The sequence below is a fragment of the Rhipicephalus microplus genome, chromosome 9 (genome assembly GCF_043290135.1).
Source record: "Rhipicephalus microplus isolate Deutch F79 chromosome 9, USDA_Rmic, whole genome shotgun sequence".
Classification (NCBI taxonomy): Eukaryota; Metazoa; Arthropoda; class Arachnida; order Ixodida; family Ixodidae; genus Rhipicephalus; species Rhipicephalus microplus.
In genome coordinates, this window is record NC_134708.1 from 17,377,257 (window position 1) to 17,402,800 (window position 25,544).

Consider the following 25,544-nt stretch of genomic DNA (forward strand, 5'->3'; position numbering starts at 1 on the left):
AATAATGCGTGCTACAAGCGCCCATCGCCATCGGGCATCAAAATGTGCACTTACCACGACTTAGTGGTTTAAGGCCAGTAAATCACTACAAAAGGCTCACAGGTTACTGCGCCTATTCCCTTATGAGGACAGGATATTTGTCGCGTTCAACTCTTACAGGTGAAGTTTAAGGGCCCCAATTTTTTTTCTGTTATACCCGGGTTCATTATTTGAGTGTAGTTTCCGAAAAATCAGTGCTTCTTGACCATTATTACCATCAAAAACCTGCACGGTCTTGACCCTGGGCATTAAACAATGATGGGAAGCACAGACTGAGTACCTGTATGGGGCAAACTTTTCCGATGATTGGGGGGCAGCCGTCCCATCTCTGCCCCACTACCACCCCCATGCACCCGCCTATGGTTGTCAATTAGAATAGACTACATTACGCACAACAAGGATGGAAAAATCAGCCTGATCGAGCATAGGAAGTTTAGAGAAAATTTTATTGCCCAGGATGGCTTGAGCACACAAATATTGCAGTTTTCGATGTTTGATTTGATATGTGGGGTTTAACGTCCCAAACCACCATATGATTATGAGAGACGCCGTAGTGGAGGGCTCCGGAAATTTCGACCACCTTGGGTTCTTTTACGTGCACCCAAATCTGAGCACACGGGCCTACAACATTTCCGCCTCCATCGGAAATGCAGCCGCCGCAGCCGGGATTCGAACCCGCGACCTGCGGGTCAGCAGCCGAGTACCTTAGCGACTAGACCCCCGCGGCGGGGCAGTTTTCGATGTTTGCACCGAGGGCTTATGGCACGAAAAACTTAAACTTCCATTATTTATTATAGAGAGTCTTAGGCCCCTCCCGCCCCCTTTTCTCCCCCAAATTCCACTGCCAAACGCTTCATGGTGAATACCCGTTGTGGTGGGTTGAGCCACTCCTCTAGGATCCAACCAACCAACCACTTTTATCAAGGATTATTGAACTTCTCAGTGCAAAAACTTTTGACACGTAACACAAAAGACGAGGACGCTTGTGTGACTTGAGCTTTGTGTTACTTGTCGGAAGTTTTTGTGCTGAGAAGTTCAATAATACATTACCAACTAGCCCAATTCCACACTTTATTTATCAAGGAATCAGGGAGTCTAGACATCCCTTTGGCGTCATTTTAGTGCACTTTGTGCCATAGTTCAATATGCCGTGTGAAACAACTTTGCACTTACTCAGTATACTAAGAAAGCCAAGTTTTTTCACAGCAGTCAAGCTATCGCTTGCATTTTACAACCATCTTATTTTTTTTTGTCTTTGAATTATAGATCTACATAGTAGGTAGTTCATTGTCTGTGTGCATGTGACATGTGAATTTTAGTGCTAAAGATTGGTCCAGCAAAAGTTAGTGGCGCTTTCTCTTCATGCTGCATATAACAAAACTCTCTTGTTTTACCCAGGTATGAAATCTGAAGCAGTAAGCTGAGCGTCCTTTTCTTTGGAGGCGAAAGGTGCCTTTGGACTGTGGCCAGGAGTGCCTTTACTAAGAGAAGTTGTCACGGACTCGGTGATATACTCAAGTCAAGTGCAGAATATTAAAAAAAATTATATTTGCCTGCACGGGCAACATTTCCAAGAAACCTATTGATAGTGGTGTTCATACACATTTTATACTTGTGAAGCACCAGTGAAACATCACTTGAGCTTTGGAACATTCTTATATGCACGCGTTGCACGTGTGAGCAGTGCCGGAATGATGAATTGAACACACACCATGTTCGATATGTAAAAAGGAAACATTAAAATCGTACATATATTGTGTCACAACTGCATTCAGTTCTTTGGCTAAGCAAGGCAGGATACAGCTGACTAGTTTGAAATTATTGCAGAACTGGATAAGATCTTTGAGTTCCTGGAGTACTCGTACAAGCTCGAATGTCTATCGAACATTTGTGCACTATTAAAAAACGTGGTTTGCTATTTTACGGCAACATTGGTTGCCATTCAGTGCTTATGCTAAACGTCCAACAGATCTACGTGTGTCGTTTCCTCTTCATCGTCCTTGATGTCAGAGTCGTTGTAGTGCTCTATATCAAACATCAGCGCGACCTGTGGTGTAGCCGTGACTGCTTTGTGCTCTGGCGGTGTTGCTGTAGTAGATGCCACGATGCTGTAGACCACGACCATAACAATGACAATCACCACGGCGCAGGCGCAGGTCATGATGGCGCCGTTGATGTTGTTAGGAGGGGACGCCGTAGTGGCTCCACCACCTCCAGCAGGCCTTTGGTCACCTTGCTGGAAAGAAATAATTTGAAAATATCAGTTGCAGGAAATTTAAGTAATGGTGCTAATGACACATTAGCTAATGAGATGCAAACTCAAGAAGGGAAGTAATAGGTGGCACACTAGCTAAGGCCTATTGTTCTCACAAACCAAGCCAAGCCCAGCCATGTCTGCACGTAACGCAGAGCACAGTCACAGCGAAAACTGGACGAGCGGCTTTAGAGTCTTTTTTAAAGACCCTTTGGGTAACTGCTACAAGAACACTTGCCATCCTTTATCATTCTTTAGAGAAATGTGGTACCAGCTACGAACATGTAACGAATTTCGTGCAATGTTTTTTTAAGCTACGGCTGACATTACGCCTCAAGCTTTTGTAATGGGTTGAAGCATTCGACAACCCATTCGTTATGCAATTCGCCTTGTGTGATGCCTGGTGGTTCCTTTGCTGTTCTAAAACTCTTTATTACGCGTATTAACGCGATTCCTTTTCCGACATCAGGCCTGCCTAGGCGAGTGTGCAACGGGGTTTAAAGCACCAGCGTAGCTCTGTGGTACAGCACCGGGTCTCTAAGCAGGGCACCAGAGTCAGAGTCTCATTCATGGTGTCTTTTATTTACTTAGTTTCTTTTTTCTTATTTTGCGCGATAATGGTAACAGACACCGGCGGCGGACAACTACAGCGCACGCTATCTTTCTTGTGATATCGTATCGGCTTTCACTATAAAAGTGAGTACATGTTTTCGATGAACATTTCAATCACCTGCTGCTAATGCTTCAAAATTAACAGCGGACCAAGACAAGGCAGGACAATTGGATTGCATAAGTAAAATGAATTATGATAGCATAATATTTGAACATGAACGACAACTATTGTCAGCCACCTATCGATGTACGAGTCGCAAAACTGTGAAATCTGATGTCTGTTTATAAGGTTGGTTTGCATAACTCAGCCTTCTAAGTACAACCTCATTTTAACAAAGTTGCATCTTACAAGAAAATAAGTTCGTTATATCCAAAAATTTGTTATGTTATTTTTAACACTGTATCTATTGTAAGTCTATACTTCATTTACTTCGTTATAACCAATATTTTGTTATATTGAGGTTTGAGTGGAGACGTTTATCGTGGAAATTTTTTTTAACAGTGCCCACATCAGCGATGTAGTACTGTCTGTTCATTCAGACGTACGGTCCTGCTGTATGGGACCCTACTATTTTCAACGCATAATGTTCTCGCGTTCTATTGTTCATTGAAACTTTTGACTGCTTTTCAAGTTTTTGTGGAACCTGCTTACTTCTTTGAGAGAAGTGTCATTATCCCATTTGAAAAAATTTACATTATCATACTTTTATGACAACTTGTATCTGTGCATAGTGAATGAGACTAACCTCGGCGTGGGCCGCGTTTTCTTCCGGCTTGGCTCCATCGTCGGGAGCTGGTGGAGCACCGCTGGCTGGCTCGATACCGACAGCGTGCTCGTCTGGCTTGGAACCCTCCGCATGCATCATGTCCACTATGTGATGTTCATTGGTAGAGTCCTCCTGATGTGCAAGGACCGCAGCTTTGTCTCTGTGGTCCGAGCGCTGAGATGCGGTTTCCACTGCAGCTGCCTCTTCAGAACTCTGTGTAACGACATGTTAAAGCCTATTTTATGGGGGAGAGGTAGTCCTGCTGACACTATTTCAAGACAACCTAGCGGAAGGGATGGGGGGGGGGGCATGGCCAAATTCAGACATGAAAGGGAGGGTGCAACACCACAGGGTGCTCTTTTTAATACCACACAGATTATAATGAAATTTTATGATGTTCAGGCTTCCGCCATTTTCACTCACTAATTCTATGTCGTAGAATTAATTTAGCATGGTTAAACCTACATCGAAGAAACTAATTCACAAGAACTTGATAATTAACTTCAATTTTCTCTTGCGAGCAGTGCTCTGTATTAGAAACCTGTAGTTTACAGCTGACCCCTTTTTTTAGAAATATCGAAAGTTGCATGTAATTTGAGATATTCATCATGGCATCATCGAAACATGCCTTCACCTGGCACGCTAAAGAAGAAGCAGCCTCATTGTTATGCAAGACCGGACTGTAAATGACGAGTGACAAAATTAGAATGAAGCTGCACCAAAGCAGATTCTAGTTAGAAAAACCGGCAAGCACTCTGAAATAGTCAAGTAGACGGCTTATTCTTTGGGTGTGATATGCGCCACTTATATCTTTTTTTCTTAAAGTATAAAAAGGCATGAAAAACTATTTCGCTCGTCTGCAAATAGCGCCGCAATGGCTGCCACAGAGTTTTATGCTTCATGAGGAAAAAAAAAAAAAGGTTGACATTGCAGTTTTGCTGCAGACACAAAAGAAACAGACAAGTAGCAAAAACCACGCGCAATGGTAAGGACATCTGCTGGCGCAAGCGAGACGACTCGCTGCTTTTCATGAAAAAGTACGACCACGACGCGCCTCGATTCAAAGTTACGTCACTTCCATGTCACAGACAGCTTCGGTCTAAGGTAACAAGGTGGTCTTGTTTCATATGCACCAAGCATTGTCAGGTTTTATATTGCCCTTAATATTCTATGACGAATATTTCTATTTACGTGCAACGTTCGCGATTTCTAAAATACGGAGATGTCTAACATAAACTACCCTCAAGTCAATAATTAGGAAATTAATAAACTTTTGTTAGTCCCAGCAGCCTCGTACCAGTTGGAAAAAAGTATTTCTGCCTCTGCGTGGTGTTCGTGCGTGAAAACGACAAGAGCCTTACTCGCAGGACTTTTATATAAAAAAAATTGCATTGTCTAGTAACGTACATCATACACTAAACAAGTCTCTACTATTTCGCCTCCATCGAAATGCAGCCGCCATAACTATGTTTAGCTTTTGTGGATGCAAAATTTATACCCCTGTGACACTGGACGTCATTCCAGTGGAATGACATCTAATTACATTTTGCAGCTGCGAAACGGCGACATATGATGTCATTAGAATCTATTCTCAAATGACTCAAATAGTCGAATGAGTTGAATAAACACATTTGCCATCGCAGTATGGTCGCAGTCGAACCACAGAACACCCATGGTCGAACCAAATGTGTACTCTACTTCAGACACTACTCAAAAGAAGGCTTGCGGCATTCTCGATTTGATCCAAATTCATAGAAACACTATATTAATGTTGCTTTTTTAAGGCATCTATTGTTTTAAGGAGGACAGGAGTACATGAGGCTGTCGTAAAATACCCTTACTCTCTACCTCAGTAGCATCTAGCCGCCGGCACTGTCAGCAATGATGTAAAGGAGCAGACGCCTCTGTGCCCCTGTATGCATGCACCTGCAGTGATGGCATCGGTTGCATGAGTGCAATGAACCCAGGGGGAGACGTTTGTTCCCGTAAGGCTACGGCAGTTTCGTTGCAAGCTGTTCACCCACATGGACGCATGGGAGACAATGTTTTAAAGCAAAATGTGGAAGATTGTGGGTTTTTAAGTGTACAGTCGCACCACAAACTATGCCACATGTGCATCGGTTTCTTTGTGTTCCAGGAAACCTAAATAAATTTCGACACATTTGTTTACCCTTTCTTTCTTCATCGTCGCACCACGCATGTCGTGGTGCTTGTGTTCATTCTATCGGCTGTGGCTACTGACTAAGAGGATCATTTAGGCTTATGGTAGCCATATATTTTGCAATGTACAATTTCTATTTATTTAGCGAAGCGACTTCCTGAATGTCTTTTAAGATGAATAATTTCACTTTTTTATCACTCTACATGTACCTTGCTCAACTTTTACGGCCATTTTTTTTTCGGAATTATCGACATCATGAACGAATGGCATTCGTTGCTCAGAATGACAGTAGAACCTAATGGCATTAGCACCTCCATTGTGGCAGGGGCATTAGGGCGAAGTAATGCACATTCGTTTCCAGCATCTACAGTTCCTGTCCTATCAGAGTAATGTTGACTTAAGTAGCTTACAGAGCCAGCATTTGACCAGATTTGCAACATTTATGGCATGGTCATCATGAAAAATTGCTCACAGCAGTCATGTATTTCAAGTGACGAGTATTGCATCTATGTGCACATCTGTGTATGCATTATAGTATATCTGTGTGTGTGATGTACAAAAAAAATTTGAGAGGGGATTCCGGGATTACTCTACGAATAGCAGATGGTGTCTTCAATCCAGTGCGTGCACCTGGTAATTGATACGTAGGAGGACTGCCCAACTAGTTGGTGAATCATGAATACAGTATTACACTGCAATTAAGTATGAAGATGCAACACTATAATGCCAGAGGACCACAAATTCTTACAAGCAGGCAGGCATACGGAATGACTGACAGACTGACATCCAGACAAAGGAAAGGGCGAGTCAACTGTTACGCATTTGTAATGTAAAGACCCAAGCTGGAAGACTTTCTCTTCTATGTGTGGCGCATCATTTAGTGCCCTCGCCCCATTACCTTAGAGTCGTATCACCTACGGAGACAATTTCTTGAAAGCTTAAGCTTCATGCATGGGAAAGTTTTATATCCGAGAAATATTAGCCTGTGCAACTCAACATTATAGCCGGAAGGATTAGTTTTGTGCAATGTTGTGTATGCCTCACCTTCTCTGACGGGCCATCACCATTGTCATGGTCTTGCAGAACTGCAGCAGCATTGGTGGCAACAGGGCCTTCTGCCATGCTTTTCTTATTGCACTGTTCTGGAACATTCTGCATGGCAACACCAGATTCAAGGGGCTTTGCGCCAGTGCCCAGAATGTTGGGTGGTTGTGACGCGTCTTCGGGTGACATTGTCACCAGTTCCGGCGAGAATTCAGTCGTGGAAGGTTCTGGCAACATTGCTGGTAAGCTGGGTGACTGTGGCGCAGAGGTTCGGGCCTCCGGCGACTGTTGTGCAGGGGATAGTTCATGATTGGGTGATGCGGCTGTATTTTCTCTCGTGAGACCTTTGTTGGTGTCGGAATGCTGCTGTGGAAACAGTTTAGGATCAGGCAGTGAGTGGACTTCAGATCCTGCTTGGTTTTCTCCATTTTTGCCCGGTTGCTTCCCGTGTGCTGCTGGTTGCATAGTACCAGGCTGTCCTCCCCCATGTTCACCCAGAACCTTTACGTTTTTTTCACCCGGTCTGCTTTCCTCTTGTGTGCCTGGATGATGTTCTTCGTGTGCACCAGGATATTTTACCTCTTCAGCAGCTGCATGCTGTTTATCGTGCATATTGGGTTTTTCCTTTTCTGTACCTGGTTGCCCCTCTTGATTTGACGATTGCTTTTCGCCACGTGCGCCTGTTTGCTCTCCTTGCATTGCTAGCTTCTTGTCCGCATGTTCACCTGATTGCTTTCCTTGCATTTCTGGCTGCTTTTCTTGGTGCACTTCTGGTTGCATACTCTCATGTGTTCCGGACTGCTCTGGAGGTGGTGGATGAGGAGTGGCTTCTTTCGTAGATTCAGGTGTGCAGTGCTGTTTATTTGCTTGTCCTGCATGCATTATGTCGACTAAGTGAGGTTGCACTTTGGCCAATGCTTCAGCTGGTTGTGAGGAGGCTGACAGAGACGTTGCTTTCGATGATTCAGGAGAAGCATGTTCGACTGTGACAGTCTTAGCACTTAGTATCCCTTTGGGTGCCTCTTTTTTCCCATCGACAGCCACTTGCGGAATCGTCTGTGAATCCTCAGTAGCAGCAGGCACATTGGGGTCAATGTCGATTGACTCCATCAAAAGCCGAGACTCCTCTCTGACAAGTTCCTGGCCCATAGCTACGTTGGCTGGAGGTTCTGCAACACTGTAAGGCATCTCGCTTGCCACTGTGTCTAGTGCCTTCTGTTTCGAGAAAGAAGCGTTTCTGCCTGACTTCCGCGACGAACGCTTGCCTTTAGGTGCAACCTGGACCAGCGTCGAGAAGTCGTGCATGGTCTTGGCAGGCTCCACACGGCGCATTCTTTTCTCGCGTTCGCACTCCTTGCACTCGCGACTGGAGTCGGTGCTGCGCGACTCCATCCACGTTTGGAATGGCATCACTATGGGTCCTGGCGGGTAGTAGTAGTAAGGGTGCTGTGCCATTGGCCAGAAGGGCGAAAAGCTGGTCATCCCGAGCGGGCTTTGCTGCAGTCTAAAGGTATTGTAGGCCAGCGAGAATGTTCGAAAAATCTCCAGCGGGTCGGGGAAGCGGCTACCGCAGCGGCACTCGGAGCAGCAGGACGGTGACGCCGACGGCGGCAGGAGGACGCAGCAAGCCGGTCGTCCGTCGGGAAAGTTCACGAAGTGGCACTGGGTGCAGCTGCGTGATGACGGCAGCGAGAGCTGGCTGTGCGTCGAGCTCGGGGCGCGTCGTGGCCGCGGCTTGCGCCGAACCGCGGAGGGTACCATCTTGAGCCGGTACCGGTTTCGAATGGCGGGTGCGGAGAGTCGCGGGGCAGGTACCAATCGAGGCTGGTGGTACTGCTTATGACCGAAGTGGCGGGCGGGTGCGCTGACAGCGCCGCGCGCCGATACGCTGGGCGCCGAGCGGACGTCTCGAAGGCAGGAGCGGGACGGTGGACGCACCACGGTGACGCCCATGGAGGATCGGGAATCGCTGGACGGAAGCATTTCGGGCGCGAATACTGTGAGCGACAGGTAGTCCAGGGCCTTGGACAGCGGCGATGGCTGCTCGTCGCGCGCGGAGGTCGAATTTGAAGCGCTGCTGGATTCTACCGTCACTGACGTCCTGACCACCGTGCGGTCGCCCATCCAGCCCTTGAAGGCCTTCTGCAGGTCCGATAGCGGGCCTTCGGCGATTGACGAGTTTGCGCCGCCGTGAGGCGGCTGCTGGGATGCGTTCGTATAGTACTCGGTGAAGTACCGCATCGCCGCCTGCCACGGGGCCTCCTGGGTGCTCCCCTCGGATTGGGCCGCTGGCGCACTGGCACACTTGGTCGGCGGCTGATCCGACATCGTCTTGTTAGCTAGGTCGTTTTTCGCTTGCACGAACGAGCGTGGCGCGCGGAGGTGAGCGCGTTTTCGTGCCGTCACGAGCTGCGCGATGAGAGAGACAGAGGAAAAAAAAAAAAAAAAAAAACTTCACAGGGAGTAGGTGGGAGATGGCCCAGTGCGATCACAAACACTAGGTGTGCTCCTCATTGCAGAGGTCAATTTGCGTCCAACGCGACTCGGGCTCGGCGCCCTCTCATTTTTCCCGGGCGGAGCTCGATTTTTGGGTGGGGCGAGGGCCCACACCATGTGGAAGATGTCTCGAGACTTCTCCGCACAGTGCGGGAGTTGTGTGGAGCGATGAGAACGAAGAGGTCTGCAATGTATGCGCCTTATAGTGTTGAAAGCTCAAAGAATAAACAAAAAGTGCCCCCACCTCCCTGAAGGGAATCGTGAGGAAATGCGAAAGCATTTTTTTTTCTCGCGCCAAGACTAGGCCCGTGTGCTCGGATTTGGATGCACGTTAAAGAACGCCAGGTGGTCGAAATTTCCGGAGCCCTCCACTACGGCGTCTCTCATAATCATGTGTTTTGGGACGTTGAGCCGCACATATCAATTTTTGCACCGAGAGATGGTACCATTGCCGTCAGACATCCGCCTTCACCGCCCAACCAGCGAACGGTCGAGAGTGGGGCGCAGAAAGGAGAGAGCGAATGGCGAGATAAGGAGCGGCGGAGCACTGCACCTACCCTCTGTCGCAACTCATGCTTCGGTTTGTAGGGGCGACACTAAGCGCGCGCCCGCAACTGTTGGTATGGGAAAGGGAGAGAGAATATCTGCCGGCGCGCGGTCAACGCCGGATGCCTGACATAGCCCGACAAAGAAATGCATTCGCATTTAAAACGAATAACTCGATTTATGCATCCAATTCACCACACACATGAAGGTTCAAGCCAACAATAACGGTCAATTGGTCGCTTTGACTTTACACGATCAGTCCATTGCAGTGGTCCAACTTGCGCATGTCGCCTTGCCATTGGTGGTCTAGTAGCTAAGGCACTCGGCTACTGACCTTCCTTCTTGGCTGCGGCTCCGGTCGCGGTACCCAATTCCAGGCCCATTCTGATGGAGGCGAAATTGCTAGAGGTCAACCCGTGTGCTTACATTTAGGTACATGTTAAAGGGACTGTCTAGTCATTCATTGCTTTTCTATTTTGTGTGGTAATAAAAAGCGTACCACCTGAAGTGTTTAACATAGCAGTGGTTTCACTGGAAAGTGTGAAGAAATTTTTAACACAGATTTTTTGTCTCCGTTCGGTCTTATCTCAACGGTGGGGTTCTTACCATCGGTGAAATGAACGCCCGCAACAATGGTCGGTGGGAGCGATAATTGTACTGCCAGTGAAAGTTGAAAAGTGAAATCGTTCGGTTTTTGCAGGCTTCATTAAGTTTTGTTTATTAATAAAACAAATAACAGACTTTTTTGTTCTTATAAGTGGCAGCAGACGCCGTGCTCGCGTTTCTCCACTGTTTGGAAGCAAACACATTGCTGGCAGCACCACCAGGCACCTCATTGGATGCGTGAAAAAAAAACAAAATTGGTCTCTGGCACAACCTAAAGGTACCTCAAGTACGCAGAATACAATTTCAAGTTGTACATGTTTGTTCTTAAGCAAAATAAGTTTACCTGCGAGAATTTTTTCACCTGCCGATAGATTGACCACATGGCTGCTGGGTGACACTAGCAGGCATTTTTTGTAGACTTTAGTTAAAAATTTGATGTTTTATGGGACAAAAGCATGCTTGTTGCCACGGATGTGATGAACGATCTTATTTGCGCCACAATCAGAAGAAAATTTTTCAAGCAGTAGAAAGAACCCCAGGTCGTTATATGGTGACACAGTATAGGGACATTCATCATCATCATCAGCCTGACTACGTCCACTGCAGGACAAAGGCCTCTCCCATGTTCCGCCAGTTAACCCGGTCCTGTGCTTGCTGCTGCCAATTTATACCCGCAAACTTCTTAATCTCATCTGCCCACCTAACCTTCTGTCTCCCCCTAGCCCGCTTTCCTTCTCTGGGAATCCAGTTAGTTACCCTTAACGACCAGCGGTTATCCTGTCTACGCGCTACATGCCCGGCCCATGTCCATTTCTTCTTGATTTCAGCTATGATATCCTTAACCCCGTTTGTTCCCTAATCCACTCTGCTCTCTTCTTGTCTCTTAAGGTGATGCCTACCATTTTTCTTTCCATTGCTCGCTGCGTCGTCCTCAATTTAAGCTGAACCTTCTTTGTAAGTCTCTAGGTTTCTGCTCCGTAGCTAAGTACCGGCAAGATACAGCTGTTATATACCTTTCTCTTGAGACATTTCATTGGGACATTAGGCCCCAACAATTATTGATATGCTGGACCAAAAGGATCATTGCTCAAGTCCGATGCGATTGAAACAACATCAAAGTCCTGCGACAGACGCCGAAGCGAAATGTGCATGAAATACAGAACACAAATATATCGGATTACTTGTATACTATTCTTGTTGAATAACTACATCTCCCTCTCCTGCACAGCAAGCGGTGGAAACCAGCCTACCGCACGCACTGTGGTTCCGCAGGATGGCAATGTATATTTTCCAAGATCGTAAAGCTATAGTTTTGATCGAAATTACAACTACATGAACACTCCAGGCACATTTACGCCATGTCCCGTAAAAAGTCGTAGTTGTGACAACACGGCCCCACGTGTTGCATGTTTACGAAGTGAACAAATGACTCTTCATTCAACGTGATTCTATGGCAAAGTGTAAAATTTGAGTGTGAACACTTTACAGCGCCCATGTAGCCGTTGTACAGCACCTAAAGCAACAGTGCCTTCAAGCATCTGAGCCAACAGACAAAGATAACAAAAGGTGACTGATTAAAAAGTTTATTTATATCTGCGCACATATGGAGCTTTTTCTCAATCCTACAATCAAATCTGTAGCACCACAAGTACAATCGAATTTGACGCTCGCAGTTAGTTTCTCATAGACAGATAAAAAAAAAAACCAATTGCAAGGGGGGTACCTTGTACAGCTGAACATGCAAGGCTAAAAAATAAGCATTCCTCAGGATTGCACTTAACAGACCTTGCATGTGACGATAACACTCTCAAAGAAAAAAACAAAGCGGCTAAAATATAAAAACTGGCTTGGGGAAGAGTAAAAAAAAGGAGTGGGTGGTGGGGCTCATTCGATAAACATGCAAGACCAAGCGTGCCTAAATGACGTACATCAAAAAAGTGAACGGAAAGAACTGAATTAATAAATAGAGGGGAAAAAAAGACATCCTGCTATCAAGTTCACAAAAAAGTCATCCTACTAAAAAAAAAAAAGAAGATGGCAATGTGCACTCCATGTGCTCCTCCATAAACTATGCCGTGGATCGCTTCCAAGATTGCTCCTCTTATGTACATATCGCCAACTGACATTTCCATTAGTTGGGCGACACGATGCTCGAAATGCAGCCAGGTTTCGATTGGTGCGGAAACAAAGAAAAAAAAAAAAACAAGAAACGCAACTTGTCTTTTTTCGGTGAAAAATATGAGCTAAACAAATGCACCACTTCCTCCTCACAGCCTGCATAAAGAACACTAAAAGCATTACACGTAATTATGAGGCCATGTTTTGTGGACGCAACACAAAAATGTTGGTTCTGCATGAACAGAAGCAGCTTTAAAGAACACTGCCTCGTGTAAAACGCAAGATATCTGCGGAAGCCGGCAGCAGAGAAACCAAGAGAGCTTCCCGGGGAAGACAACTCGCAAACGAAACGATGGAAGCTTTTCTTGACGAAGTGCCGACATACATCGTTGACAGTCTTCAGTGTTTTCAGAATTGAGGCGAGATGGGGGTCAAACAGATTTTCAAGAATTGGAAAAAGAGACCGTGACGCGGCACGAGACGAGAGAGGCACATTTGACCGGAAGACCTGACGTGACAACAGAAAGCAATGCCGTGCAGGTTTTCGGAGTGTGCCGCCGGCCTTGAGATAAACGCTTACAGACGCCGAGCAACAATGTGAATGTGAGCAGAGTTTGGCAATATTTCAGTTTTTCCTTTTCCTGGAGGAGAGGGCTTTGTTTTAGATGCCCGGGGAATTCGTGAGGTTCACAAGAATACCAGTGGTGGTAGTAGTAGCGGTAGTGGCACTAGAAGTGCGAAGAGGGGATGTGCTTGAAGGAACGGGGTTTGGGTTCAGAAAATTGATAGAAGACAGTTTCTGCACCCCCATAAGGTTATGGGTCAGACAGTGTGTGTGTGACGGCAGACAAGTGTTTACAGAGTACGACTGCGCAGGGGAATAATAAAAGAAAAAGACAACAAACAGAGTTTGCAATCGAGTGAGTGCGTGCAGACGGGGGCTTGGCGAGCTTCAAGAGTTGCGGATGCCTCGATTCCTCGCTGCCCGTTGTCCGAAGGCCTCATATCGCGGGCACGTTGCAACCAGGAGTTGGGACATCTGTCAGCCTTGGTGCTGGAGGAGGTCGGTTGCAGCCTGCAATTCAAATGAGGTGCCCTGGCATCAGCGCTTTCCAATGCTGCTATGCTGTCACAAGGACCTTCTGCAACATGCATCATGGTCGACCGTCTATGAACACATGAAATTTGTGTAATCTGATGCCAATGTTCTGGAAACCAAATTTAAAGTGACAGAAAGCATTTGAATAAATTATCGTGTATTTTATAGCAATTAATTTGAATCAATATATAAATTACATAATTATACAATGGCCACTTATGCTATATTTAATCAGAAACTGAATTTGAAGGCCCACTCGAATAACACGCGATAATCGAATGCTTGCATCAAGGATCATTAAAAAGGTAATAAAAGAATATTGAATTTCTGCCTTCTCAAGCTAAGAATGGCACTGCCTTTACCATAGGGATCATGTATGGCAAATTATTTTAACAAGCAAGTTAGGTCCGTGTTGTCTGTTCCTTGCCAATAATGCTCCAAAAAAATGGCACATGTAAGCCGAGTCTGCAGATGAGGACGCTGTGCCACCAAATAATAAGAAACGCTACGGCATTACAATGAGTTGTCCCCGAGTGTGTGAGACGAACAGAAATTCGGTATCCAATGTAAGGATTACACTGACTCAGCTTAACATTAACTATTCATTATTTCAGCACCAATGTAAGCACTACAGTACGGTAAACCCACAGCTGCTCAGTGGGTACAATGCGTGCGTGAACAACCCTCTTGCAAGCAGCAGAAAGTAGCAAGAGTGGAGATCTTGCATGGCACAGTGCAGCGTCGGCTACATTTTAGTTGAGACGAGGCAGCTAGCTTCTAAATGACAAAGTGACGAGCTGATGATACACAACGCCCCAATGAATTCACTGCTGGTCTCTGGTGCTGCCGCCTAAGACACGCATCGGCTGGGCACCAGTTCTGCAATTAAAAAAAAAAAAAATCAAGAGATCACGTGGTCCACTTACATGCTTTTCTACAATAGTACACACTTGGACTTCTTTTTGGTGTTTGGCTTCTTCTCAGGGTTCTTACGGTTGATCTGCCGTACAAGGTCATAGAAGATCTGTAAGGAAAGGACGGAAGTCAAACGGAGTGCACCACAAGGTCAATGGGCAAGGAATTTCCCAGTATCAGAAATTGACACTGCTACTAAGTCTCTGCATCTCTTATGCGTATCTGTACAATAGCCACCTCCCACAGAGCTGGCTTCATTAGCAGACATGTTTAGTTGATATAAAAAGCAGGAGGTTCCGTGGCACAGTGTGGGGTCAGCCACACGAGTACCGTATTAATTCAGATCTAAACCGATAGTTTTTTTTTTCAATTGTCTTTGTATCAAACTCCGGGGTTGTGCTATTGTGATGCACAACCAGCACCACCTAGATGGCATTGTAGCCGTTAGTAGCCGAGCCAACACCTGGTTAAAGTACACACGTGAGGTTGTCATTTTCATCTTTGTGGAAAGTGTCGAGGCGAGACGTTTGTCCTTTTTGAGTTGCCCTTAGAGTATGTGGCGTAGTTCAATGGCGAAAGGAAAATTGTCCTAGCCAGGGAGTCGTCGTCCAACGTTCAAACCGAGCGGAACTTTGGGGTGGACGACAAAAATGTGCTTTTCTGGAGGGGCTGCAGCGTGAGACGACATACCAGGAGCTTTGATTGTGCACTGTTTTAACACGTGCGGCATATCCAATCCGCTTGATGGCACTGAGGATTGCGCACAGTTCGAAGACAGCAACAAATTCAGGGACGACTGAATGAGCACGACATCTTCATAGTGCAAATTACTGGAAGCAGCGCAAAAAACAACGACAAAGAAACACGACAGGACTAGTCAATACACGCTTCTGAACTTATTTGCATCATGAACCAACTGCTTTTAAATGTTTTTTCTCTTTGTGAACACTGTCTTCACTGTTAACATGGCCTACATTCGAGGTTTTCTTTTTTTTTTTTTTTTCGGGCTTCGGACTTCAGGGGGTTGGCTTACAATCGGGGTCGACCTAGACTCGCGTACACAAGTTAATGCAACGAGCCTTGATTTGGCAAAAGAATTATCACAGTGTGCACTAATTGCTGGGTATATGTGGTCAGACAAATAAAGAACTTTGATATTAGAATAAAGTGTTAGGCTAGATGATCGTATGGCTTGCTGTGCTCTGGGTATTGGGGAAACAATCCAATATAAACCTATGTCATATTGACTTTAATAGCTGAGGAGGGCGTAAAATACACAGCACACAAGGAAAAGAACACAGGACAACGTGCACCCTTCAGTAACTCATCCAGCTTTCATTTTTACCATACAAATATGTGACACATAGCAGTCACACAGAACAAGAATTACTTGCAAAGTTTCGAGGCTTGTAAAATTTCAGAAAACACTGGCAGCACATTCTTGTATGGCATATGGCAGTGCACATCAGGTTACACAACGAACAAGCACACAAAGGGATAACACAAACGCTACTTCCAACTAGCCTTTAAGTACATTGTAAGCACGCTTACTTCTAGTTAATCGGGCAGTTTTCTCAGCCGTTGTGGCACCCCTTAGTATGCATGTTCATTGTGTAACCTGGTGTGCGCTGCCATAAGCTGTAATGAGTTAACAACCAGCCTGCAAGTACATTTTAAGTATTTTCTAGCTGTGCAACGAAGAGATTGTACTTTCCGGCCGGCTAAAAATGTGCCGCAACTCTACGCTTGAGTTATACTGTCAGAGAATGTCGTTATGCCCTCTCACATCAAACACACAACCTTCGGGGTCAGCAGCTGAGCGCAAGAACCACAGTGCCGGGAAGGTAAGCAGCCCTCCCCGACATGTATCAGCACATGTTGCACAGAACATGTTGCAAGCCTTCGAGAAAATTGCATAAAGAGCTCCGATGTCTCCGTTGAATGAACTCTGCCCTTAAAAATATTTAGTGAAGGCTCTGCCAGGCCTGATGCAGTGAATGCATGCTTGAGCTTGCCAGCTAAAGCAGCCAATCAGCACGTCAGCCTTATCGAAGCTGGATTTCAGATGCATCGCAACGAGAACACTTCAAATTTACATGACGCATAATACCAGGCACACGCAATTGAGTTTTCACGACACGCACCTCGTTGACGTTGATTTTGGCCTTGGCTGAACTCTCGAGGAAAGCGCAGTTGTTGAAGGAGCGGGCTAAGTTCGCTCCCTGGTCCTTCCCGACCACCCGCTCATCTTCCAAATCGCACTTGTTTCCGACGAGAATCATTGGCACCTGCAGTGTGGCAGAGTAGACAATGACATCACCACCAACAAACTTCGTAGACTTTCGGCAGCATTACTCGGAGGTACTCACACCATGTTTTCAACGTCGCAGGGCATGCTTTTCTCGCACGTAAGAACACTTAGCAAGCGTCAATTTGGAAGCACTAGACTTGTCAGTGATGGGTATTGACACTGGGCGAACTTAGTCGATGTATTACATCAATAATGCTGTGCAACAGTTTTGCTCACAACTGTACGATGCAGTAATTACATGCTTATAAAGAGTGTCAGGTATAACAAAGTGGTGCTATCACTGTTTCACACGCCAAGCACAGAGACGAGAGTCTCTCAAGCTGTCCGCAACTCACATCATCCATGTCCTTGACTCTGAGGATCTGCTCCCTGAGGTCCTGGAGGTCATTGAAGGTTGATTGGGCCGTGATGGAGTAAACAAGCACAAAACCTTGTCCATTCTTCATGTACAGGTCGCGCATAGCTGTAAATTGCTCCTGCAATGGTGGAGGAAGTATGGCATCAGCAATTAAAGCCGATTTCATTCGTTTTCGACAGTTTCGCCAGTAATAATAACTGGCACGGTTTCTCGTCCAATAACCACAACATAATCATGAGAGACACTGCAATGGATGGCTCGATTCCAGAAATTTCAACCAAACGGGGGCTCTTCAACTAGTGCCTAAATAAGACCTCTAGCCACAAGCCTCCACCAAAATGCATCTGCGGCGGCCAGTGTTTGTTCCAGCGAAATGTCGCTGTGCAATTCCACTAATACTGCTTCGCCATAATCCTTATGTGAATAAGGACACTGGAGGGGCTTGCGCCAAATATTTTACAGACCCTCACGATGCAGTACTACATCTCACAGAATCCCAACTCGCTATGTAAGGATTGTCGGTCTCAACATTGAAGACATACAGTACAATGCATGCATAAACTCGCATTTCGATCACATTTTACTTTTCAGACTACGCAACTGCACAAGGTATATCGCACCCAAGCAGTTACCACAGTGCAATGACCGGCTTATAAGCAGTACATAATGCACACAGCAAATTAACAGGCATTTTAAAGCTTTGCTTAAACTTTGGCTGAACAGCTTAAAACACTACCTAGCTACGTCTGTTGCATTGCACTCACTGTTTTCTTGTCTGCGTGTTTCTTGTCTGCGTGTTTCTTGTCTGCGTGTTTCTTGTCTGCGTGTTTCTTGTCTGCGTGTTTCTTGTCTGCGTGTTTCTTGTCTGCGTGTTTCTTATCTGCGTGTTTCTTATCTGCGTGTTTCTTATCTGCGTGTTTCTCATCTGCGTGTTTCTCATCTGCGTGTTTCTCATCTGCGTGTTTCTCATCTGCGTGTTTCTCATCTGCGTGTTTCTCATCTGCGTGTTTCTCATCTGCGTGTTTCTCATCTGCGTGTTTCTCATCTGCGTGTTTCTCATCTGCGTGTTTCTCATCTGCGTGTTTCTCATCTGCGTGTTTCTCATCTGCGTGTTTCTCATCTGCGTGTTTCTCATCTGCGTGTTTCTCATCTGCGTGTTTCTCATCTGCGTGTTTCTCATCTGCGTGTTTCTCATCTGCGTGTTTCTCATCTGCGTGTTTCTCATCTGCGTGTTTCTCATCTGCGTGTTTCTCATCTGCGTGTTTCTCATCTGCGTGTTTCTCATCTGCGTGTTTCTCATCTGCGTGTTTCTCATCTGCGTGTTTCTCATCTGCGTGTTTCTCATCTGCGTGTTTCTCATCTGCGTGTTTCTCATCTGCGTGTTTCTTATCTGCGTGTTTCTTATCTGCGTGTTTCTTATCTGCGTGTTTCTTATCTGCGTGTTTCTTATCTGCGTGTTTCGAGAATTTGAACACACTAATTCTTACCCCACTGGATGGACACCTTTCTAATAGTATATAGCTTGTTAACTAACACTCATCAAAGAGAGGCAAAGTGCTGAACAAAGTGGAACACAGTGATGCCGGTGCAGTCATTTACTTACATAGCATTCATTTTCAACATTGACGATGTCCAAGATTTAAAAAAAAAAAAAAGCACATGCACAGTGTCTCTAAGTAGGTAACACTGAAGCTGTAGCCAGTGACTTGTGTCGACTACAGAAAAGAGACCGAAGCTTGAACCTCAAACTTACCGTTCCAGCGGTATCCAAAATTTCCAGCATGCACTGTTGCCCGTCTACTTCCACTTGCTGCAAATTGAAAAACGAACACAACTATCAAGGTGAGAGTCTCTGTGCAAACACTCAAAGCGCAAAGAAAACAAAGCACAAAATTTTCACTTCCAAGATCCTATGCCTGAACTACAGCACGAATATGTAGAATCGATGCTGATGGTTTTTAGGTAGTTCTGTACTTTCGGGCAGTTCTGAAATTCCGCTAGTTTCTTCACGATGCAATGTAATAGTACTTGATAAACAACAGACAAGTAATGAAACACTAATTCCTCATGCCATTATGAAGTGCTGCAAAAAATCTTCTCTTGATTTTTATTCCTGGATCACTGAAACTTACTCTCACAGCCAGACCCAATATTTTAAGTAACTTGCACGTGCAATCTACCAATACTGTGAACTAATTAAAAACAGTTTTCTCTTCTTGAAGAACCTTAAACATCATTGAGGTAACCATCAAAATTTAATGAAATTTTGAGGCTCTCACATGCCAAAGTCGCAACGATTATAAATGGCTTGCACTGACACCACTGAAACAGCAACGTTGATGTGCCATCATGGTGGGACACGTAGTTCGTAACTTCACGTTAATGTTATCAGTGCATCACATGCTAGTTTGTTTATTATTTATGTATGGAGGCTCAATGACCTTCAAGCTACGTTGTTATCACTCTGAAGCAGGTTATTTACCACGTGATTATACTGCCTCGGCAACATCGAAGCCGCCATGTTTTGCATCCATGACATCGCATGCAAACTGTTTATAGGACACAGCACAGCCCCTGGATGCTCCTTTAAAGCACATTTAGGCAAGATGGCATCTTCACCCACAATTTTTTTTCTTGAACGTTTTCTTGCTTATCAAGTGTTCTTGGCATCAAGATAATTTAAGATGAGAAAAATTGTTTAATAGAGTACCTTTTATGTCCTGCACGTCAAACTATAAGAAAAAAAAAAAAAACAGATGCACTGACCTTCCTATAACTGTCTTCAATAGTGGGATCATATTTCTCCACGAAGATGCCCTGGACAAACTGTACAGTCTGCAAAAGCAAAAAGAGAAGTAGAAAAAAGGCTGTCGAGAGAGATAAGTCATAATCAGGAGGCAGTTTTTCTTTTTTTTTTTCTCCCTCTGAACTCATTCACAACTGAGCAACATGTTGAGCACTCACCAGGGCGCTTTTACCAACGCCTCCACTTCCCAACACCACAATCTTGTACTCTCTCATTGCAGACCCAGACAGGGCTACGGCTGTAACAATAGAAAAATGTTTTACAAAGTATACTGCACACTTCGAAGAAAACAGTCAAAATTGCTCATCCAACACTGCAGCACAAATTTATAAGAATACTGTCAAAATCACTCTGGCAACATTGCATGAGTGACTGCAACAGTGAAACCACATTCATCATAAAAGAGGACGGGCATGCGGACAGACACAGGAGAAATGAATGGACAACGCAAATGCAGAATCTCCTGCAGTCGGTGTCTGTGTTTCATTCTCTTCCGTGGGCACATGCACACTCGCCCCTTTCACGTTGACCACTTACCCAGCTAGATAGACCATTTATCAGTCATAAGCGAAAAGCAGCAGTGAACATTTCCTTCCAGCACAGCTACACGACGCGAGTGGACGACATCATCCGACCCTCGCAAATGAAGTGCTTTCGGAGTCGCAGCCTCGTTCAAAGTAAAGAACACGGCCTCTTAACTACCTTCAGCCAGTTTGTACATGAAATGTGCAAGTGCCAGCTTGTTATGGCATTCTCACATGCAGTAAAAGTGCTTACAAGAACACCCACATGCCCTAACGAATAATATAGTCTGAACCGGCGACAAGAAGCACCTTCAGAGTCGTGACCTCGTTCAAAAATAAAAACCACGGGCTCAAATATGCAAGCCACTTCCTACACTGTAGGCACACTCAGCATGTATCAGCATTTTCACGTGCTGTATAACAAGCTCTTACAAAACTGAGAACACGCACTCCTAATGACGAGGACGGCCGATTTTCAGTGCCGTCCCGCAGCGCGAAACCGTGAAGTTGTGCAGAGCAGGAGGAAATTTCCTGGCCCCCCTTGTTTCCTCGTCATCATCTCAGGAGGAAACTGGCACGCTTCCAGGCACTTCACGTGCGAGGAGAGGCCCCAGCTGTCACAGCCGTGCCCCAGACACTAGACGAACGACCTCGTACCTCAAAAAGTTTTTGCGGGGTGGGTGTGTGCAGCCCCCCACGGTGCCGACGGAGAAGCCATTATAGGTGACATTCGCAGTGAAGAGGGAAACTGCTTGGAGAACAGCTGCTCTGAAACATTAGCTACCTTTCCGGAATACGACTTATCGGATTAGCCAGTCAGCAAGCTCCTCCTTGTCAAGCATCAACCACTGGTTAGAGGCCAGGGGTTGAACGAAACAGTAACCCAATCCAATCATGCCAAGAAGCTGCCTGACAAAACCAACATACATATGAGGTAAAAAAGTAGAGGTCACTACTTGTTGCATTAACCTGTAGTCTAGTAATAATGATTCCTGAATTGATATGAATTATTGTGGACGGAAAACTATCCTTTCCGTCAGTGTGTTCCGACCCCATTTGAAGGTTGTGGGTTTGGATTTCACTGTTAAAAAGGTTGTTTATTTTGTCCACTTTCCTTTTGGTTTCGGTCATAATACACTACAGTTAAACAGTAAACAAAGTAACCTGTGCTTTCCTTAGATTAATTATCACTTGGTTTCATTAGTTTCATCTAAGGCAAATGAGCCCCTCGAACAATAACCTTTCATTTTTTTCAAATAGCTGCTTGTAACGAAAACACGTGGTGTACTTTCACTACAATAGTTATAGCGAGAGAACAGAACGACACAGCCAAAAAGGACACGAGCGCTAACTTCCCTTCGTGTCCTTCTTGTCTCTGTGTCGTTTTGTTCTTGCGCTGTACCTATCGTCATGTCATACCAACTAGCCCAAGCTGCCACACTTTTCAAGGTACTTTCAGTGTTAAGAACACTACGCGATCACCTTTCTTTCGCCACTTTTTACGTAATGAACACGAGAAACACAGAACAAAACGAATGAATACCCGACTCGAGCAATCCTCCCAGTACTGACAAGCCTGCCAAGTTCAGCAAATAGTACCAACAAGCAGGACGCGCAACTTGAAGCGTAATAGTGTGAACCACGCGAGGAGAACCTCGAACATCTAAAATGAGCTTTCCGATGAGAAAACCGACGGCAAAACGGTAAAGAATGGCGACATCGTGAACTACACAATGTGTAAGATTGTAACGGAGAAGTGAGGGATTGGCGAGAACACTAACGGAGTTTTTTCGTGGCAGGGCATGATAACTACACAAAACAGATACCCAAGACGTTAGAGGCTCGCAAAGCGTGGTTCAAAAGCTCACCGCCCCCCGAGAAAGAATAGGGCGAGGCCGGTTAACGGCGTTACCGACGTACCGTGTCAAAATATAAGCGATTCCACGCAGGGACAGGAAACATTCGAAACTCCTTCCCACACGAGCTTAGTTAGCGCAAGCGATACGTGAGGTCGATGTAGCAAGGTCTGCGTGTGCGGGGGAGTAGGAGGGTGGGCGTCTCTCCTCTGCAGATTCATTTTTTATACGTATTTTTTTTTCACGCGCGCCACCTTTTTTCAGCGAAGGCGTGTTTGGACGTCGGCCAAAACTTGCCGACCACGCATCTATTCGCTGACCAGCACCGGTGTGGGTGCTTCATTCAGCGTCGAAACGACGATCTTACGCGAGTTGTACTCGAAACCGAAGCACATGGCGACAGCGCGGCGCAGCATGAGCGATCAAGGTGACAGGGTGTCGCATTGCAGCGGCTTAAAGGGCGAAAAACGCGGCACCACGCTGTCATAGGCTCCCCCCCGCCCCCCGGTACCTTCTACATCACGTATCTACAGGAGCTTCGACATCCAACGCCCCGAAATTCGCGAACCAGCACAACCGAGACGTCCTCCAAGGGGGAAAAGGAAGCGGGCTACAAATAAAGAAAACAAAAAAAAATCGTGACCCGCCCTCTTGTTCCGGACCGATATACTACAGACAGTCGGCTTTTAAAACACGATAAAACGCTGGCTTGAAAGATGCGGAATTCCTAGCATGCCGCCCTAGGTGAAGCAATGTCTGTCGTGACGCGAACAGATTCCTTTTATGGATGTCAACGATCTCGCATCGCTCTTGATCGGGAGGAGTGTCTTCAGACGTGGGTCGCTGCAGAATTAAAAAAAAAAAAAGGCACTGCCCTTGACAGAGGAGCGAAATGCGTTTTCATTCCTGCCCCCGAGCTCCACCGTTAAATGGGCATGCTCCCTCCGTTGCCCTCGGCCAGGGCTACTCGAAGAGCGCTTCACTATCATCCTCGAGTCGAGTGTCTTCATAAACAATCGAGGCAGGCCTTAGCAGACTGTAGGCTTAACTGGCGGCCGATGCGAGCGCGGAAATGCGGCGCGGGAAGCCCTGTCACGGGGATCGGTCGTGCGGTCATCGAGCCGCGGTTCGCCCGGACAAGCGGGACGCAAAATTTGGCCGGGACAAACGAAATCTTCACATACCTTTACGTAGAACGGCAGAAAATAGATATACAACAGGGCGATGCCTCTGTGCTTCCTGGCGCAATGACGTCAGACCCCTGGCGACACAAAAAAGGCGATGCAAGTGTAGAAGACGAATAAAATAGTTTTTATGTTGTTTTAAAATAACAAACGTCCAAATTTGACGTGAAAAAAAGTTAAAGCAAAATTTATATTTCAATAAACAATGTTTAAGTTCCATGTCTTACATAACTTGTTAACGATGCACATTTAGTTTCGCCATTTTGCCCACCCTTCATCCCACATTTCATTTCATTCTCGTCTTCGACGCTGTCGCTTTTCTTCGTCATCCCTGTTCTGTTTTTATTTATTCCCCCCCCCCCCCTACGCCCATTCTGGTTTGTTTTCCTACTCATTTCATCTTTCACTCACTCATCTCCTTCATTTTAACTCAATTGCGATACTATTTTGATCTTATTTGATTGGGGGAAGCGTTGAGCGCCCTTAGGCCTAGCGAACCCCCGAGATGATGACAAACGAGGAGATTTGAGCCTCTTGGCTGTGATGATCTCGGCCCGTACTCTATCGGAGATGATGACAGTGAACGGATATCTTACAGCGCGAACGGCCGTTGCTTTGCTGGCTCGCTCTGTGTTTGAGCTAGCAAGCGCGGGTGTTTGTGCCGGTGGGGATAGCTGTCACGGACTGATCCGATGTCTTTTCCATTTAATTAACGGAGTGCGCGTGGGTTTGCTCCCTGCAGAAGACCTATTCGTGGCCGTTGTGACTCATGCATTAGATGGACGCTCCGGCAGCTAATGCTGGAAACAGTTGTTGGAGGGAGGCAATAACGGCAGAAAGCTTATTTGTTGCGTTTGTCGTCCGTCCGAGGTTTTCAAAGTATATATAGGTGTTCTGTGGTTCCACAGCATGACCCACCCACGACCTCCTCCCACTCACCAGCGTCACACCGTACTATGGGGAATAAATGAATCGCGCAATGAAGATTGGAAAATAAATGGTGCGTGAGGCCGTTCAAATAATACCAAAGGGCATGTGTGTTCTCTGGGCATGTCTTGCAAATTTAAACTCCAACTTTGAAGGCCAGGTGGCGCCACAATATCACGTAATTAGAGATGGGTTTCCACTTTTGAATAGTAAATAGTTTGTTACTACTCCTTAGGTTGAGCCTGTCGGCAGGAGCTGTAAAACACTTTTATGAGCATTGCCATGCCAAAGTATCGGGGATGTGTAGCACAGCATTCGAGGATACTTCAGTTGTCCTGAATCAGGTGAATGTCAGATGAGGAAATTTGCATGTTTATATCTCGGAGGCCATGTTGTCTATGCTTCACAAGGCTAGATCTCGCCGCTATGCTACGTGCTTTGAGGTTTCTAAATGAAACTTGTTTCATCTAGGGACCTTAACGTGCTTAAAAAAGTTATTCAATCATATTAGTCAAAAGTGCGTTCCAAAACCCGGACTTATAGTTGCCCAGTTTTGTGGCAGTTAGCCGACTGTCGCGTCACCTAGAGACAGCAACGTCAAACAAAATAATGCGATTAATAGTTGTCGTGCTGATCAAAAGGTAGCGCCATAGGTAGCAGGACGATTTGTACACTCTTGACATCTGAGTGGAATGTCGTGTCCGGATTTTGATACATGGAAAGTTTCTGCGTATTTGGAGCACTTAGAGGTCGGCCTAATCTGACGGCGGGTGCCCTAAAACACTTTTAGAACATTAACGTACAAGAACGCCGCTGATATGTTGCATGGCCTCACACAACTTCTAATATCATGGCATTGGAGGATGCGTCAGTACGAGGAGATTTGAGTCTCTTGGCTGTGGAAATGGAAACTCCGGTGAA

At 45.8% G+C, this 25,544-nt stretch overlaps 2 protein-coding genes across 8 annotated transcripts in view; one reads left to right on the top strand and one right to left on the bottom strand.

Annotated features, from left to right (window-relative positions):
- LOC119163533 (nuclear receptor subfamily 2 group C member 2-like) overlaps positions 1-1,804 on the top strand; it is a 46,679-nt gene extending 44,875 nt beyond the window's left edge. For all 5 annotated transcript variants that reach the window (XM_075873210.1, XM_075873211.1, XM_075873209.1 and 2 more), the window contains one exon: positions 1,438-1,804. In XM_075873210.1, coding sequence (XP_075729325.1) covers positions 1,438-1,463 — 26 coding nt within the window. In that variant the 3' untranslated portion in view covers positions 1,464-1,804. The remainder of the gene's footprint in view (positions 1-1,437) is intronic.
- Rap1 (RAS oncogene family member Rap1) lies at positions 1,764-23,852 on the bottom strand. 3 transcript variants are annotated; one of them, XM_037415546.2, is made up of 8 exons: positions 23,697-23,852; positions 20,291-20,370; positions 20,093-20,161; positions 19,080-19,136; positions 17,304-17,444; positions 16,802-16,945; positions 14,669-14,766; positions 12,093-13,718 (listed from the first exon to the last, which is right to left on the bottom strand). In XM_037415546.2, the coding sequence occupies exons 2-7, from the start codon at positions 20,345-20,347 to the stop codon at positions 14,677-14,679; spliced, it is 558 nt and encodes a 185-aa protein (XP_037271443.1). In that variant the 5' UTR covers positions 20,348-20,370; positions 23,697-23,852; the 3' UTR covers positions 12,093-13,718; positions 14,669-14,676. The 3 variants fall into 3 exon arrangements, with proteins under 3 accessions (XP_075729323.1, XP_037271443.1, XP_037271444.1); XM_037415547.2 differs by lacking the exon at positions 23,697-23,852 and adding an exon at positions 22,577-22,715; XM_075873208.1 differs by lacking the exons at positions 16,802-16,945; positions 17,304-17,444; positions 19,080-19,136; ... (1 more) ...; positions 20,291-20,370; positions 23,697-23,852 and adding exons at positions 1,764-2,275; positions 3,652-3,885 and having other exon boundaries at positions 6,878-13,718; positions 14,669-14,684.
- Positions 23,853-25,544: the final 1,692 nt, after the last annotated feature.